This window comes from Salmo trutta, chromosome 36 (genome assembly GCF_901001165.1).
Source record: "Salmo trutta chromosome 36, fSalTru1.1, whole genome shotgun sequence".
In the NCBI taxonomy this organism is placed as follows: Eukaryota; Metazoa; Chordata; class Actinopteri; order Salmoniformes; family Salmonidae; genus Salmo; species Salmo trutta.
In genome coordinates, this window is record NC_042992.1 from 36,763,712 (window position 1) to 36,781,188 (window position 17,477).

Sequence of the window (17,477 nt, forward strand, 5' to 3'; positions counted from 1 at the left end):
TCGGCGATTTCTTGTTCTGAGTAGGTTTGTCTGACACGAGGTCGGACATGCAGTTCTTCCGTTTCTTTAGTCTAGACTCCTGTAAAGGAGTCAAAGGGCTTCTATCTTTTGATAAGCTATTTCTTTGTGGTTTCTGTATGAAAGGTCTTTGTAGACTTACTTTCTGGACTTTCACTGTAGTTCCTGCCTGTAAGCCTAGTTTTGGCAAGGTTGCTTTACTGCAATTTTGGCCTGTGTGCTGCTGGATCTTTCACTCTCTCTGAGTGTGACGGAGATTCACTGTAGATTTAGCTACTTTGTGTTTGGGTTGTTCTGTTTTGGTCTGTGTGGGGGACTGTGGGTTTCTTGTATCTGTTATCTCTCGTGTGACCCTCTCCTGGCCCCGTCTGTGAACAGCCCCGCTCCTCTGGGCCCCAGCCGCCCTGAGAACACAGCTGCAGCACGGCCGCTTCTCCCCCTGACCTCGCCGTCGAGTGCTCAGGAACAGCTGTTCTCCGTACAGCTCTCCTCGTCTCAGACGGCGCCAGTACACCAGGGGCTGCTCACTGCTCTCACCTCGGGCTTAAAGGGGGGGGGGGGATCACACGCACAGCTACATAGCGAACAACACCGTTCAAAGACTTCCACCACCGCCTTTTGTTTTTTGGGGTAGGGACCAGAGTGCTCTTTGACCCCACTGACCCGACCCTAGGTTCCACCCAGGCTTCAGCCCTAAGATGGGTCATATGAGACCAGACGGCTAGCCAGTCATATGACTAAGATGTGTTGGTTATAGCCAAAGGCCACCTTCTCTAGTAGCATTAGTCACATCAACAGATGAGAAACAATGCACAGAAACAATGACTCCTTTCTCTTGGGGTCGAATCCTAAATCCTAGCTTGAGGTCTGTGGGAATAACTCTAATTTTTCCCATAAATCTCCTCAATGCATGATTCATTCAGACCTATGCGAAAGTAAGGGCTACGTGCGCACAATTTCACATCCGGATTAAGCCCTTTTATAAAAACAGTGGGAGCATTTTGTATTGAATTAGGTTTTTCTGAATAATTCTTAATTGAACCATTGTCATACTCTCCTCCTCTCGTTCTATGATTCATGTTGCTCCTGTGTCTTGGTACTTTGTAAGCCTCTCAACTGCGCACACACACACACACACACACACACTATTTTTGATTCCTGGAGGCACTGCAAGTGAATGGGCCCTTCAAAAAAAACACACAGCCAGCCAGCACTCTGCTCTCACTCACCCTCACTCTCAGGCATTATCCCTGTGCAGCCCTCCTCTGTTATACAATGTGAGGGTTTGCTGCTTCACCTTTGGATATGTTGGACTCACGCCGAGCATGATTGCTAGGGTTGGAGTGTAAGAGAGATGGAGAGAGAACGGAATTATTTGTATTGGTGTGTGTTGAAGAGAGTGCGACTCTAAAGACTACTGTTGAAATGTACTGTGACTGTTTATGCTAGGGAATCATGTCCTGAAGCCTTTAGCGATCAGCCACCCACCACATCCAAACTCCGACCCAGGCTATCTTTATCCATTCACCCATTTATCTTTTTATTTGGGAGTCTGTGTTTTCATTGTACTTTATCTCATGCTGTGCTGCAATTGGGGGTGCATATGGCCCTGAGTGTGTGGTTTTAGCCTTTTTAAAGGGAATAGTTATTTGAGTTAATTAGGTTTCCAGTCACCTTTCTTGAGGAGTGGAGCTAGAGGCAGATGGGACCAGGGCCATATGCACTGGGATTTTACTAGCTACCCATGTTCTGCACATGAGTTAAGTGTGTGTGTGTGTTTCCATATTTATATGGTTAGTGTGCTGCGGATGAAAGGCTAAATATGGCCTCTGCCATCTATTCCAGCAGCTCTGACAAATGTTTGCGTTTAAAAGGAGGCTGCAGCGATGCATGTGCTGTCTAAATCCAAGACCGTCTCTCACTCTCACACACACACATACACGCACACGGACGGCACGCACACATGCGTGACACACACACTGCGTCATCGTGAGGGCCATCTGGAAGTGAAGTGCACTGCAGTATGAGACACAGCTGGTCTCCAGTGTGTATGCAGACGGTCTGGACCTCCGATGTGACACAGGGCCCCGAACATGGAGCCAATCGCAGCGACTGTAAAGTGGTTTGGTTTGTGTGTGTGGCAGACTACATGTGAACTGTCTTGGTGCTGTGTGACTATTGCGTATGTGCGCATTGTGAGGCGCTAGCAACTTAAGCATTTTGCTGCACCCACTATAACATCTGCTAAACTGTGTACGTGACCAATAAACTTTGATTTGAAGTGTGTGTGGGGGAGTTGAGAGTCCCTCTAAAAGTCCCCCCCCCCTTTATCCTCTGGAGGGAGAGATAGTCATTGGGAACTCTGAGTACTAGGCAGATACTAAATGTAACTGAAAAATTGCCTCAATCTGTTTGCTGTGGGAAACAGCTAGGGGGAAAAACGGAGAGAGCAAATTGAAAAAATTGCATTGGATAAAGCTGTCACAGTGAATTAGTATCTCGGCAGGAGGGACCCTTGTTATCGGTGTATTTGTAAAATATTCAGGCTTACGCATGTGACAGGGGAATGGTAGGCTAGGAGGAAATGCTGGGGGGAGGTATAAGTGGGAAACTGATGCATTTGGCTGTCTAGAAGTTAGCATGCCATACGAGCTGTGTCACTGACTTCACTACCTCTAGCTCCGCTTAACTTGAATGTTTTTCTTTTTATGGTAGCATAGCTAAGCTAGCTAAGACCTTGACAATCCATTCCTGAGGTAACTGTTTTGGTTTTGAGTCCTTGTTTGGAGTTACTCAGCCTTCAAGTCACAGCAAGCTAATGCTAACTAGCTAGCCGTCATCATTTGCAGATTGCGCAAGAAATCTTCCACTTTCTCCCTGGAGTACTGACAATAACCCAAACTTTATTATTTGTTTGCTTAATAAAGACAATTGTAATGTAAAAACAAAATGGGCTAATTGACATTTAGACAACTGACTTAAAAAAAATATATATATATATTTTTGACTATAGTTTGGTGTGACTGACACTGATGGTTGGTTCTTAAGTGTAGTCCCTATATGATGAACAAAGTGTCTTGCGTTTTTGTTGTTGCCTATTTAGAAAGGGAGACCTCTCTGAAAGTCAGTTGGTAAGTAAAGAGTAAGACTTACTGGAGTCTGGACTGTAAGTGAGCGTAATCGGATTCCCCCGTGTGTAGCCAGACCTCACGGCCGTCATGGGACCCTGCACACAGCCTGTGTGTTTGTTTGGGGAAGCGGACCTCAGGGTTACGTTATGCTAGGATACTAATTGGAACTAGCATAAGCTGGATAATGAGGGCTAATTAGGGTAATGAATTGGTTGTGGAGGAGAGCGTGCTGGAGCGAGGAGGAGAGAATACCGGACACACACCAGAGGGGCAGGGCATCCCGCCGCGGGGATGATGGGTGGGGAGTACAGGGGGCAGTGCTGAGCTCTTAGTGCTTTTTCAGGTCTGTTCGCTTTCTGTTAATTTTTTTATTCACGGTTTTCGACTATTTGGGTTGAATGCTGTAACACAGAATAAAACAATTAATAAAAGTCCTATGATGGCAGTGACTGCTTATCACTTAACTATAATTTATTCACGTTGATATAATCAAATATTTCAGTTGTGTACATTACATTTGTTTTATTTGATTACTTTTTATTATTTAATTCCAAGTCATCTCATCTCATATAGAGCTGCTGTCTGACAAAATCACTATTTTGCAGTTCTTCAAAGTAAATAAGGCATACTTTTATGACAGCTGAATACCAACTATCAATCACTTAGATCATGTATTTTCAGGTAGAGATACCTCACGAAGCAGCAGCTGCTCTCAATATCACCTCAACACATCGTATTCTTCTCTCTCTGTAGCAGGGATAAAAGAAACAAACCCGAGTGGCGCAGTAGTCTAATGCACTGCATCTCAGTGCTACAGGCGTCACTACAGACCCTGGTTCGATTCCAGGCTGTATCACAACCGTCTGTGATTGGGGGTCCCATAGGGCGGCGCACAATTGGCACAGCGTCGTTAGGGTTTGGCCGGGGTAGGCCTTCATTGTAAATAAGTTACTCTTAACTGACTTGCCTTGTTAAATAAAGAAAAAAGTAGATGCACAATGGATTATGGTCATTGTAGTTAATTACCACGTTTATGTACAATATTGGCCTGTTGGAAACTACAACTCCCTACTACATCGCACAGTTCAGGCTGGATCTGATTTGTCTCTAGAGAAACTATGCAATGTGCGCATTGAGCTCACAGGAGAGAAAAAAAGTAACGCAATAAAATTCAAATAATTGACCCGACTTGGGTCAGTTAGTTGTTTAAATACCCCAAAAATAACCAACATTTTGGTTAAGCGCTCAGTACTAACAAGGGTTGAGGGTTACGGGGACATGTGTGCGCAAGCACAGTCAAACACACACACACACACACACACACACACACACACACACACACACACACACACACACACTAGTCAGTCACACCGCACTGCCTCTGTCCCTCATATTTACAGCCACACGTATATGGACATGGATAATCGTTCTTATGCAAACACACACCAACATATGTGCCTGATATACAGCACACAAGTACACTGCCTGTCTTAATCAGTCACATACTGTACTGCGCAGCACATCGGCCTCACTCACAGGCATCCGCTCACAGGCACTCACACCATATGCTCAGTCTTAATCACTACACCTATAAGCCTGTATACTAATTAGCTTTCTCTCTCAAACATGCACACACGTTCTGACTGCATCACTCATTTACCTTTTAATAATTCACTATCGCGCTCTCTTTCGCTCGCTTGCTCGCGCCCACACACACACACACACACACCTTCCACACACACACCTCCCACGGCCTCCAGGTCTGACCGGAGCATTCAGCTAGCTCCCAGGCCTGACGCGCTATGTCACAGTGGCCCCAATCCTCCATGTCGCGGTATTACTTCCATCCCCTCTCATTGTTACGATTAAGCCACACAGCTTCGGTCCTCACCGTCTTTGTGTCTTCAGACTGACTAAAACACATCTCAGCCCCCTTCAGGCAATTCACGCACACACAGCAGATACACACACACACACACACACACGCATACACACACAGCGCATACACACACACGCACACACGGTGATTACACATGCAACACACACACACGGTAATTACACACACACATGGTAATTACACACGCAACACACACGGTAATTACACACGCAACACACACACACACACGGTAATTACACACGCGGCGCGCGCACACACACACACTGGGAGAGAGACTAGAGATCTCTTAGGCTAATGTGACAACAGCCTCATGAAAGTCCTTAATTGGACCCTTTTCTCAGTGTTTTTGGAGAACATCGAGGTTGTTTGCGGTTTTGTTTTCATCACTTTAGAACGAGCGGGCCCAGAGGGAGGGTTTGCTCTAGCTAGAGTCTGTCGGATACCCATACTGCATCGGCCTTACGGCAGTGCACTGCTGGCGTCTTGCCCAGGCAAGCCCCCCACCTCCCTGGCTAGTGGAGGACTAAGGAAGGAGCTTTGTTTCGGGAAAGAGTTTCTTTAAAAAAAATAAAAAATGGTAACACTGGTTTTAAAAAAACTGGTGATTTTTTTACTTTTGTGCGTCTGGATTGAGTTCAGAACGCATGTAATTAAGTCACCCTGCTAAGTGGAGGCAGGAAACGGTGGTTGCCACGGCAACCGGTGAAAGTTGTTCTTGGTGGGTCTGGTTGAGAGGGTCACCTAATTGCATCAGACCTGTGAAACACACACACACACACATTATTTAATTAGGGCTTATTTTCAGTTCCTCTCATCTGAATCATATTTCCTCAGGATTGTGCTATGTTGGCTTCATTTACCAATGTTTTCACTGAAGGCACGGCGCCCCTTACAATAGCCTACTCCTATGCTGCCCCTTTCTCTTTTTTCTCCCTCTCTCATGGTCTTTAACTATCCCTCTTACACACACACACACACACACACAGCCTGTGGGCTCCTCGGTTCGTTCAGCAGTGGGTTCCTCCTTAGCAGCTCAAGGTCAGCAGGATGACAAAGCTCTGCTGCTGTTACAGAGAAAAGGAAAATGAGATGGAGAAAGGAGAGCGAGCTCTACTGTACCCCTCAGCCGGGGGGGACCAGTGACCCTGCTAAGTGCCCCAGCAAGCCGGCTGAAGGGGCAAGCAGTGGATAAGTCGGGTCTGGGCCACTCCTCTCTGGCTTTCGCGGAGACATGATAGGAGAGATGGAGGGTAGAACCCCACAAGATGCAGAGCTGTACAAGAAGTGAATAAATTATTTATATATAATCTCAAGGTGACAATTTATTCACTTCTTGTACAGCTCTGCATCTTGTGGAATCTACACCATTATCTGCAGACATGGACCCATCAGTCAGTTGTCATAAACTGACACTAGCTGTCATGACTGTTTAGGACATTGTTATAATAGTGTTGGGCAGTCCTTGCTTCTGGATGCTGATCCTTGATGAGTTTTGTGTTCAGTTAATAACCAGTAAGGGGAATTTAACTAATGTAAAACTGGTGACCCCCAAGCTGATCCTAGATCTGTATCTACAACCAACTTGTACCTGTAGCATTCCAACCTCTCTGTAGTTAAGAGGCACCAGAGCCAGTTGCCTGCCTGTCTGGCGGCCTGCTGCAGATCTGTCTATCTAGCTGGATCTCTGTGTCTAGTATTTTATTAGGGTCACCATTTGGCTCCAGCTGCATCTACTCTTCCTGGGGTCCACATAAAAACATGACATTACACATAAGGTTAAGGCCGTGGCTAAAGATAAAGAGTTTGCGCCCGCACCCTGCCCCCGCCCGCCCCTCCGGAGAACTCTCTTTCTTAAAGCCAGTCACTGGGACGACATTCCAACTTGGGATGGGGGGAGGTTTTAACGGGTGGAATAGTAGAGAACAATTTGAGGTTTACTCAGTACCAGTGCAAATATCACGGTACTGCTATATCGACACTCAATCATTATGGCACTTTTTAATGGTAAGTTTACGAACATATATTATGTACTGTAAATATAATTGAAACGTGTATCATTTATTGTGAAATAAGTATAGCTATGTATAGTTATAATTGTAATGGCCTAGCAGATAAGAAAATACTATTAGTATTTACCTGGCTAAAAGAGAAGGAATATAATCTATTGTTTACAGGAAACTCATCCAACAATTGTAGATTAACTTGTGTGGCGAAAGGACTGGGGGGGTTGAAATATACTTCTCCCATGGGCAAAGAAACTCAAGGGTTGATGATATTAATTAACAATCATTTTGACCAGAACGCACCATCGAGAGCATTCTGATCGGTTGCATCACCGCCTGGTATGGCAACTGCTCAGCATCTGACCGTAAGGCGCTACAGAGGGTAGTCACTGGGGCCAAGCTTCCTGTCATCCAGGACCTCTGTACTAGGCTGTGTCAGAGGAAGGCCCAAAAAATTGTCAGACTCCAGCCACCCTAGTCATAGACTGTTCTCTCTGCTACTGCACGGCAAGCTCTACCGGAGCGCCAAGTCTAGGTCCAAGAAGCTTCTAAACAGCTTCTACCCCGAAGCCATAAGACTCCTGAACATCTAATCAAATGGCTACCCAGTCTATTTGCATTGCCCCCCCACACCCTCTTTTACACCGCTGCTACTCTCTTTGCATAGTCACTTTAACTCTACCTACATGGACAGATTACCTCGACAAACCGGTGCCCTGCACATTGACTCTGTACCGGTACCCCCTGTATATAGTCTCGCTATTGTTATTTTACTGCTGCTGTTTGTTTATTTACTTGTTCCTTTTATTTCTTATTCATATTTTTTAAACTGCATTGTTGGTTAGGGGCTTGTAGGTATGCATTTCACTGTAAGGTTGTATTTGACACGTGACTAAAATTTGATTTGAAATAGCCCTTACACTACAAATATACAGTAGTGAGTGCATACATTTTCATACTTTCTTCGTACTGAACCCCCGTGGTAATCGAACCCACAACCCTGTCGTCGCAAGTGCAATGCTCTACCAACTGAGTTACACGAGAGTCTCGCCACGATATCAGCAGATATGGCATAACTATGGCACCAGGCGATACACGCCCAGCTGCTTAGAACGTTTGGCTGGCCAGAGGTGGAATGTAGCAAAACACAGATACGAGTCCCGTGTAGCTCAGGTGGTAGAGCACGGGGGGGGGGGTCCAGTGTCTAATAATGTTACTGAGTGCCTACGGATACAAACAGGCAGTCTGGCGATTTTCATGTTCTTCTTAGCTGCTGAGTCACATGCAGCCAAATTCGGATACAAAACTCTGTATCCGTAGCCACTCAGTAACAACATTAGACAATTACAGCTGAAGGACAGAACGACATAAAATGAAATCGTACATAACATTTAATAGACAGGTACATAACTACATGCAGTACATGTGAAATAGAATACACACTTTCACATTCTTATGCCTTAGCAATCCATGCATCATGTACTCATAACGGCTACACTGCAGTCATCCATTTTGTTAGTTGCTTACTGTTACAATCGCAGGTCCTGCTCCTAACCTCTAAGAACCAATTGTTCTGTGAACACTAGCGACAATCTCACATGAGGAATCACCTGTGTCCTTGGTTTTCCGTGTTTGACGTCCGTACTATTCATAATACTGCGATTCTTAGATGCGACTGAATGCAAGTGCAACAAACGCGTAAATGTAGCCGTAACCTTTCCTCCAGCTAAGGCTTCGACCACAGTTTTCACCCTAGCGAGCGTGCCATTTCAGCTCATAGATGACCTACAGATGGAGTTTCCTCCGCACTTAAGGCTTCAATTGAATCCTTCATTTCAACAACCGTGCAGTGGCGGTTCTAGACCATTTCAACTGGGGGGGGGGGCAAGCTGGGGCCAGTTGTACTGTTAGAGGGGCCAATTACATTAGACGTTATTGTTGTCATATCGTTTTCTTCACTGCATTGCAGGCATTAGCAGGCAAAAGACCATGTTCATAATCATCATCGTTGCCACTGTCTAATAACGGATGTAAAAAAAGAAGGATAGCAAAAATGTATGTAAAAATGATTTCATACTCCACATTTAAGGGGGGCCACAAGGGGGTCGAAAATTGTTGTCACAGGGGCACTGCCCCCCCAGAACCGCCCCTGCAACCGTGTTGGAGGTTTTCTCCGCTAGAAATTCAATTTAATCCTTCACTTTAGCTACGTACGTGGACTTTTTAGAGATCCATCACTCCACTCCATTCAATAAATTGAAATGCATAGAAATGAACTAAACCAAACATTCGCTGTGTTAGTTTACTGACCAACATCTGTCAGCTAAAACCAGACTATCATCTATTTCTATATATATATATATATATATATATATATATGGTGCAGTACATCCTTACTCTGAGGCTTTGGTTACACATACTTTCTCTGAGCAGGCTCTGATATCCTGATGCCAAGGGCGCATCTTATCTTTAACCCAGAAACCAGATGTGCTCGGGAGGGAGACGCTACAGCTATTTAGGTCAGAGTTTGTCTCATTGATATTTTATGGCATTAGGGCAGGGAGGGGCGGGAGGGAGCACTGTACAGGGTAGACAGCTGGTGCAGAAATATGCGTGTGCCCCGTCTGTCTCCATTGGCAGGTGATGGAATGTCAATGCTTGGGTGTGCAGCTGTCGTTCGCTACTCCGCTCCTGGCCGCCGAGGGGTGTGGGTGTGATGCATGTTATGCGCTAATAACTATGTTATATATGGGAGTTTCAGCACTGACTAGTGCGGTGCGCTGGCTAATTAGTTCTTGGTGTGTGTGTGTGTGCTTTGAATCCTAGCAGTAGACGTGTCCTGGCTGTTGCCCTCTGCATCGTAGGTGCGCCTATAGGTGATGTGAGCACACACACACACACACACACACACACTTCTGTTATTGTCAGTAAATGGCCAGCATCCCACTGCATACTGGGTGTTTCCACTCTCATGGCATTATGAATGCGGTGAGGGATAGAGAGAATGACTGGGTCCCTTCACCCCATCTAGACCGTGCTAAATGAGAAATGATTTTCTGCCTCTCCACTCTTTTAACCTCCTAACCCGAAGGACTTGTCTTTTAGACCATTCACACTCCCATCGCAAGTTCTGCGGTAGTAGCGGCAGGGTAGCCTAGTGGTTAGAGCGTTGGGCTAGTGAACGAAAGGTTGCTGGATCGAATCCCTGAGCTGACAAGGTAAAAATCTGTCGTTCTGCCCTTGAACAAGGCAGTTAACCCACTGTTCCTAGGCCGTCATTGTAAATAAGAATTTGTTCTTAACTGACTTGCCTAGCCAAATAAATATAATGGGAGGGAGGGAAGAAGGAGAAAGGGAATAGAGGAGAGTTGAAAAGCACTTTGACAACCGATGACGAGAAAAGGGCTTTACAAATGTGATTAAGAGAGAATTGGACAAAGGCCATGGGAGAACCTCGAATGCATTTCCTTGATCCCACGCATCCTCTTCTCTCCCCACCTCTTTCTCAAAAACCAATTGGATGAGAAGGCCAGAGTGGAGGGACCTCTGACCTTCTCATCCAATGAGAGAAGGGGAATCGAGATACTCCCGATGACAGGAGAGAGAGAGGGAGAGAAAGATGGACAAAGTCTTTCTCCTGGGCCTTGTAGAGGTTAAAGCGCCAGTAAACTGCTGTCTGTGAAATGGAAAACGTCTTCATATTATCCTCCCATCTGTGTACCTACTCTCTCTGCCACCCTGAGTGTGTGAATTCACTCGGGTGTGTACACACCGCTCCTGCTCTCTGGAGCACACACACACACACACACATTAAGCAGACGCTGCAGCAGAAGCTTGCCTCTTGGTAGCAGGTGTCAGTCAGCTCATTACCCCTGGCAGGGTTGATCATTCTGTTTGAATAGCAATAAGGCACACTTCACTGGAGATTTAGAGGGAAGGCGAGAGAGGAGTGGGATGGATGGAGGGAGCAAGCGGGAGATGAGGAATGGCACTGCAGTGAGAAACGCTAGGAAAATGTGTGTTGGTAATGGAGAGATGTCTGTCCTCTGTACCTGTATATGATTGATAGAGCTGAGGGACTTGCTGTATACTGGGGTTTCGTTTCTGTCAGTGTATTCATCTCAGTAAGGTGAGCTTAACTTGTCCTGTGTATACAAAGTATTCACATCCCACAACATTTTGTTGTTACAGCCTGAATTTAAAATGGATTAAATGTAGCTTCTTTTTTTTGTCACTGGCCTAAACACCCCATCATGTCAAAGTGGAATTATTTTTGTAACTTTTTTTTTAACAAATGAATAAAAAATGCAAAACCGATGTCTTCAGTCAATAAGTATTCCACCCCTTTTAAGGCGAGTCTAAATAAGTTCAGGAGTAAACATTTTCATAGCAAGTTGCATGGACTGACTCTGTGCAATAAGTGTTTAACATGGTTGTTGAATGTCTACCTCATCTCCTGTGTCCCACACATACAATTATCTGTGAGGTCCCTCAGTCCAGCAGATCATTTCAAATACAGATTCAACCACAGAGCAGGGAGGTTTTCCAATGCCTCACAAAGAAGGGCACCTATTGGTAGCTATGTAAAAATTTGACATTGAATATCTCTTTGAGCATGCTGAAGTTATTCAATTACACTTTGGAGGGTGTATCAATACACCCAGTCACTACAAAGATACAGGCGTCCTTCCTAACTCGGTTGCCGGAGTTAGAGAGGAAACCGCTCAGAGATTTCATCATGAGGCCAATGGTGGCTTTAAAACAGTTTGTTTTCTCCTATCACAGCCATTGAACTCTAACATTGTAGTTACGCACAATACTAACCTAATTGACAGAGGGAAAAGAAGGAAGCCTGTACAGAATAAAAACATCCTGTTTGCAACAAGACACTAAAGTAATACTGCAAAAAATGTGGCAAAGCAATTCACTTTTTGTCCTGAATACAATGTATTATGTTTGGGGCAAATCCAATACAACACATTACTGAGTACCACTATCCATATTTTCAAGCATAGTGGTGGCTGCATCATGTTATGGGTATAATTATCATTAAGGACTAGAGTTTTTCATGATAAAAATGTAGAGGAATGGAGCTAAGCACAGGTAGAATCCTAGAGGAAAACTTGGATCAGTCTGATTTTTTTCCACCAGACACTGGGAGACAAATTAACCTTTCAGCAGGACAATAACCTAAAGCACAAGGCCAAATCTACACGGGAGTTGCTTACCAAAACGATGTTCCTGAGTGGCCGAGTTATAGTTTTGACTTAAATCTACTTCCAAGTCTATGGCAAGACCTGAAAAATGGTTGTCTAGCAATGATCAACAACCAATTTGACAGAGCTTGAATAATTTTTGTAAGAATAATGGACAAATGATGCCCAATCCATGTGTGGAAATCTCATATAGTCAAGGGGGATGAATACTTTCTGAAGGCACTGTATGTTTGGTCCTGAGGGTGTACGACTATAGGAGATAAACCTGACACCCTCTACTTGTGTGTGTGTGTGTGTGTGTGTAACGTACTGACCATGTTTGTTTTGTTTCTACACAGATATGACTACAGAGAGATGCTGCACAACTCCACTTTCTGCTTGGTGCCTCGGGGCAGACGCCTGGGATCCTTTCGCTTCCTGGAGGCGCTGCAAGTGAGTGGACACACACACACACACATTGACTCCTTACGATACCTGGAGGCACTGCAGTTCAGCGGGCTTCGACCAACGCACACCTTTTTATATCCCTGTGCTGTAGGGCTGGGAATTGCCAGGGACAATATATTATCATCATGATACATACACTACCGTTCAAAACGTTTGGGGTCCTTTAGAAATGTCCTTGTTTTTGAAAGAAAAGCAAATTCTATGTCCATTTTAAAATTAACATCAAGTTGATCAGAAATACATTGTAACTGACTATTGTAGCTGGAAACGTCTGATTTTGTTTTAAAAGGAATATATAGGCGTACAGATCAGCAACCATCACTCTTGTGTTCCAATGGCACGTTGTGTTAGCTAATCCAAGTTTATCATTTTAAAAGGCTAATTGATCATTGCAAAAGGGTTTTCTAATGATGTTAGCACAGCTGAAAACTGGCCTTCTTTAGACTAGTTGAGTATCTGGAGCATCAGTATTTGTAGGTTTGATTACAGGCTCAAAATGGGCAGAAACAAAGAACTTTTCTGAAACTTGTCAGTCTATTCTTGTTCTGAGAAATGAAGGTTATTCCATGCGAGAAATTGCCAAGAAACTGAAGATCTCGTACAACGCTGTGCACTACTCCCTTCACAGAACAGCGCAAACTGGCTCTAACCAGAATAGAAAGTGGGAGGCCCCGGTGCACAACTGAGCAAGAGGACAAGTACATTAGTGTCTAGTTTGAGAAACAGATGCCTCAAGTCCTCAACTGGCAGCTTCATTAAATAGTACCCGCAAAACCAGTCTCAACGTCAACAGTGAAGAGGCGACTCCGGGATGCTGGCCTTCTAGGCAGAGTTCCTCTGTCCAGTGTCTGTTATTTTGCCCATCTTAATCTTTTCTTTTTATTGGCCAGTCTGAGATATGGCTTTTTCTTTGAAACTCTGCCTAGAAGGCCAGCATCCCGGAGTCGCCTCTTCACTGTTGAAGTTGAGACTGGCATTTTGCCGATGCGCCACTCAGGAGACCAACTTTTTTTCTTTTTTTTTTAACACTGCAAGTGCATTTTACTCCCTCCCTCCCCACCCACCCACTCCATTTCATCTCCTCCCAGTATCATAGAACCCTTACACTCTCTTATATTCACACTTCATTACCACACTTGTAAGTGCACACATACTCCCACTCCATACGTCTCCAAGTATTGGCCAACCACAACACTCATAACCTCTCCTACACCACATGCTTACCACACACTTTTAGGCACACTTACTCCCGCTCCATATGCATTTTCCATAGACCACTCAACTGCTGCACACTTTTGCCCTTCACTCCCACCCTACAGCGTATCCAGTTGTCAGATTCCATATAACCGCTGCACACTGCGTAACCTTTACCTCACACCTGTCGCACACTTCCTCACTGAGTGCACTTGATCCCACCTCCAACTCTATCTACTATCACGCTCTGAAGTGCTCCGTCATCCCCTCTAATATTAGTGCACACTTCTCCACAGAAAGTATACAGTCGTCTCGCCCTCTCCTCTCTCCTACGTGTTCACTGACTCACACCACTGAAGCTGGCTCTCCACTCTTCAAGAAAGGAGACGGTGTGTGTGTGTGTGTGTGTGTGTGTGTGTGTGTGTGAGAATTTTAAAAGCCCTCTCTTGTGTATATCTGTCTTTAGGCAGCCTGTGTGCCTGTGATGCTGAGTAACGGCTGGGAGCTGCCCTTCTCTGAGATCATCAACTGGAACACGGCGGCCGTCATCGGGGACGAGAGGCTCCTGCTGCAGGTACGACACACACGCGACACATCAACACCTTAACCCCATCCATCCCTTTAATCCTACACCGCCTCCCTCCTGTACTGCTATTGGTTCTCCCTGATTGATGACTGTCATTGATTGGTCAGAGTCCACTCACTGGGTCTCTCGGACCAGGGTCGGGTCCATTTAAAGGCACACAGTAGCAAACATGAAAACGGGCATTAGTTATTGGACAAGTTCGGTTAGTCCCTCCCTGTTTCCTCCCTCGACCCCCCCGCCCCCCCCCTCGCTGACTGACCATGTTGCGTTGTCTCTTACTTAATCGCTACACCCTCATCCCTCCATCCCCTCTCTCTCTAACCGTGTCCCCCTTCCTCACATCCAGATCCCATCCACGGTGCGCTCCATCCATCAGGATAAGATCCTAGCTCTGAGGCAGCAGACCCAGTTCCTTTGGGAGGCCTACTTCTCCTCTGTGGAGAAGATTGTGCTGACCACTCTGGAGGTGAGAGACTTACACATGCACACACACACACACACACCATAAAACACCGAAAGACAGACACACAAAACGACATACACACACGTATAACCAGTGGCGATTTAGCATGTACATTTTGGTTATGCAATCCCCCAAAAATATTTTAGATGCATGCCAGCAAAGCCACTACACAACACTAAACAATACATGAATTGCACTATAACGGTGACAAACGGTGCCCACAAACTGTTAGGGCCTACATAAAGCTGTCCCGACAGCAGAGCTTTCTTTTCAGCACCATGGAGTGAATCCTTACCACTGCTACACCTGGCTATCAGCAGAGCCTTGTCTGACAGCGAAACAGTTAATTCAGCCTCATTTACTGGCTTTTTAAAAAACATAGCTGATATGGCAGACTTGCTTAAACAAATGTGGTTTCTAGTGACAATTGAGATGTACAAACTATGGCATAAGGGAACAACGAGCGGATAAGAGGCAATCCGTCATTTCGATTAAGACATTAATGAGCGAGCTAGGACGGCTGTAGTCAATATAACTATTTGTTCAGCACTTTTGAAATGTACAGGGACATAATTCAAAACTTGGTCCGTTCTTCCTGTACACCAAGTCAGAACCGTAGGATAAATAAAGGGGGCATATAAGCAGACAATGAAAGCTCTTATAATATTCAATGGTTACATTTCTCTAAAACAGGCTATAGGCAACATGTGCACCACCAAGTCAGAACAGTAGGTTAAGTTATGGAGGGGAAAGGGACCAAATTATTAGGGTGAGGCACATGCTACTATCAACTTACTACACAACATACACCTAGTATTACTTTCTTAGCTACAGTATACATATCTCCCTGGCATATTACATCATTAATGCAGCAGCATACAATACATTTTTGGACTCAACTTGTTGTGCTGTGCTCACTTGAACAGGAAGGTGGTGCGGCGGTCCTTTGTGGGCAAATGTCATCAGTCTGGCATTATGATGCTTTCAAGACAACTGGGAACTCTGGAGGGGGAAAAAACAAGGTTGAATCATGACATCAGTGATCTTCAGGTCGGAGCTCTAGAAAGAGGCCTGGGTGTTTTTTTTCCTGAGTTCCCTGTTGTCTTGAACTCACTGAAGTCTGAGGTTTCCAAGTTCTGAGTTTCCAGTTGTTTTGAACGCGGCAGAAATCATGCTGGATTGACAGCATAGCTAATGTATTCAACCTTTTCTGGCCCATGGTGTTGCATATGAATGTTTATCCTTTTAAGCTTGGAGAAGAAACCCTTAAACCCAAACTTGGACCACACACACTCTCCACTGAATAGCAGGCTAGTGATTTCTTTGCAAAGCTTGCAGTTAGCCACTGATTCCTTCCAAACCACTTACTGTTGAATTTACGATTTCCAACTTGTTGTGTAATGTTTATGTCCAATGGCAGATAAGCACCGATACATTTTATCTATAATTTATAATTTATCTTCATATGACAAGGGTTGAAAAGGATTTGCCAGTAGATTGTCGACTTGATTTATGATGATGACTGCTTGCTAGCTAAGATTTTGAAAGTATGATGTTGACTTGATCAGTCCAATCAAAGCTATAGTAGGTATAACGGAATTTTATATGTGGCCAATGACCTTAAGCCTTATTGAATGGGCACTTCTAAAGTAAATCTATGGCAGCACCCAAGGAGCTTGAATTTTCGAGCTGTCCCCGTAGATTTTGCGGTGACGTAGTGTCCCCGTGAGTGACAGAACACTGAGCCAATCACGTCGCAACTAGAGAACATTACCAACCTCTACGCTCCATATTTTCCACTGGCTGCCCCACCACCACAGAAAGCACTGAGCTAGGCTGAAACACCTGCATTTTGGAGCTGCCTTACTCAAGAAAGCAAAAAAGAGACCATGTTTTGTATGGAGGCTTAATTAACTCAATTATCTATATTTTTACATTGTTTGCAAACTGATATGTGACACGTATTAATACCAAAATAACTTGCTCTGCCCTGAATGACGGGTCACCACTGTATATAATATATACAGCTCTGGAAAAAATTGAGACCACGCAAAATGATCAGTTCCTCTGGTTTAACTATTTATAGCTATGTGTTTGGGTAAAATGAACATTTCTCCCAAATTTCAAATAAAAATATTGTCATTTTTAGAGCATTTATTTGCAGAAAATGACAACTAGTCAAAATAACAAAAAGGATGCAGTGTTGTCAGACCTCGAATAATGCAAAGAAATTAAGTCAATATTCATTTTTAAACAACATAATACTAATGTTTTAACTTAGGAAGAATTCAGAAATCAATATTTGGTGGAATAACCCTGATTTTCAATCACAGCTTTCATGTGTCTTGGCATGCTCTCCACCAGACTTTCACGTTGATGTTGGATGACTTTATGCCGCTCCTGGCGCAAAAATTCAAGCAGCTCGGCTTTGTTTGATGGCTTGTGACCATCCATCTTCCTGTTGATCACATTCAGAGGTTTTCAATGGGGTTCAAGTCTGGAGATTGGTCCTCCATCCACAC

At 44.6% G+C, this 17,477-nt stretch overlaps 1 protein-coding gene across 1 annotated transcript in view; it reads left to right on the forward strand.

Moving 5' to 3' along the window:
• Positions 1–17,477, forward strand: part of LOC115175999 (exostosin-1b-like) — a 112,930-nt gene that overhangs the window by 53,572 nt on the left and 41,881 nt on the right. Inside the window, exons 2-4 of the mRNA XM_029735707.1 lie at positions 12,604–12,697; positions 14,373–14,480; positions 14,839–14,958. Of these exons, the coding sequence (XP_029591567.1) occupies positions 12,604–12,697; positions 14,373–14,480; positions 14,839–14,958 (322 nt within the window). The remainder of the gene's footprint in view (positions 1–12,603; positions 12,698–14,372; positions 14,481–14,838; positions 14,959–17,477) is intronic.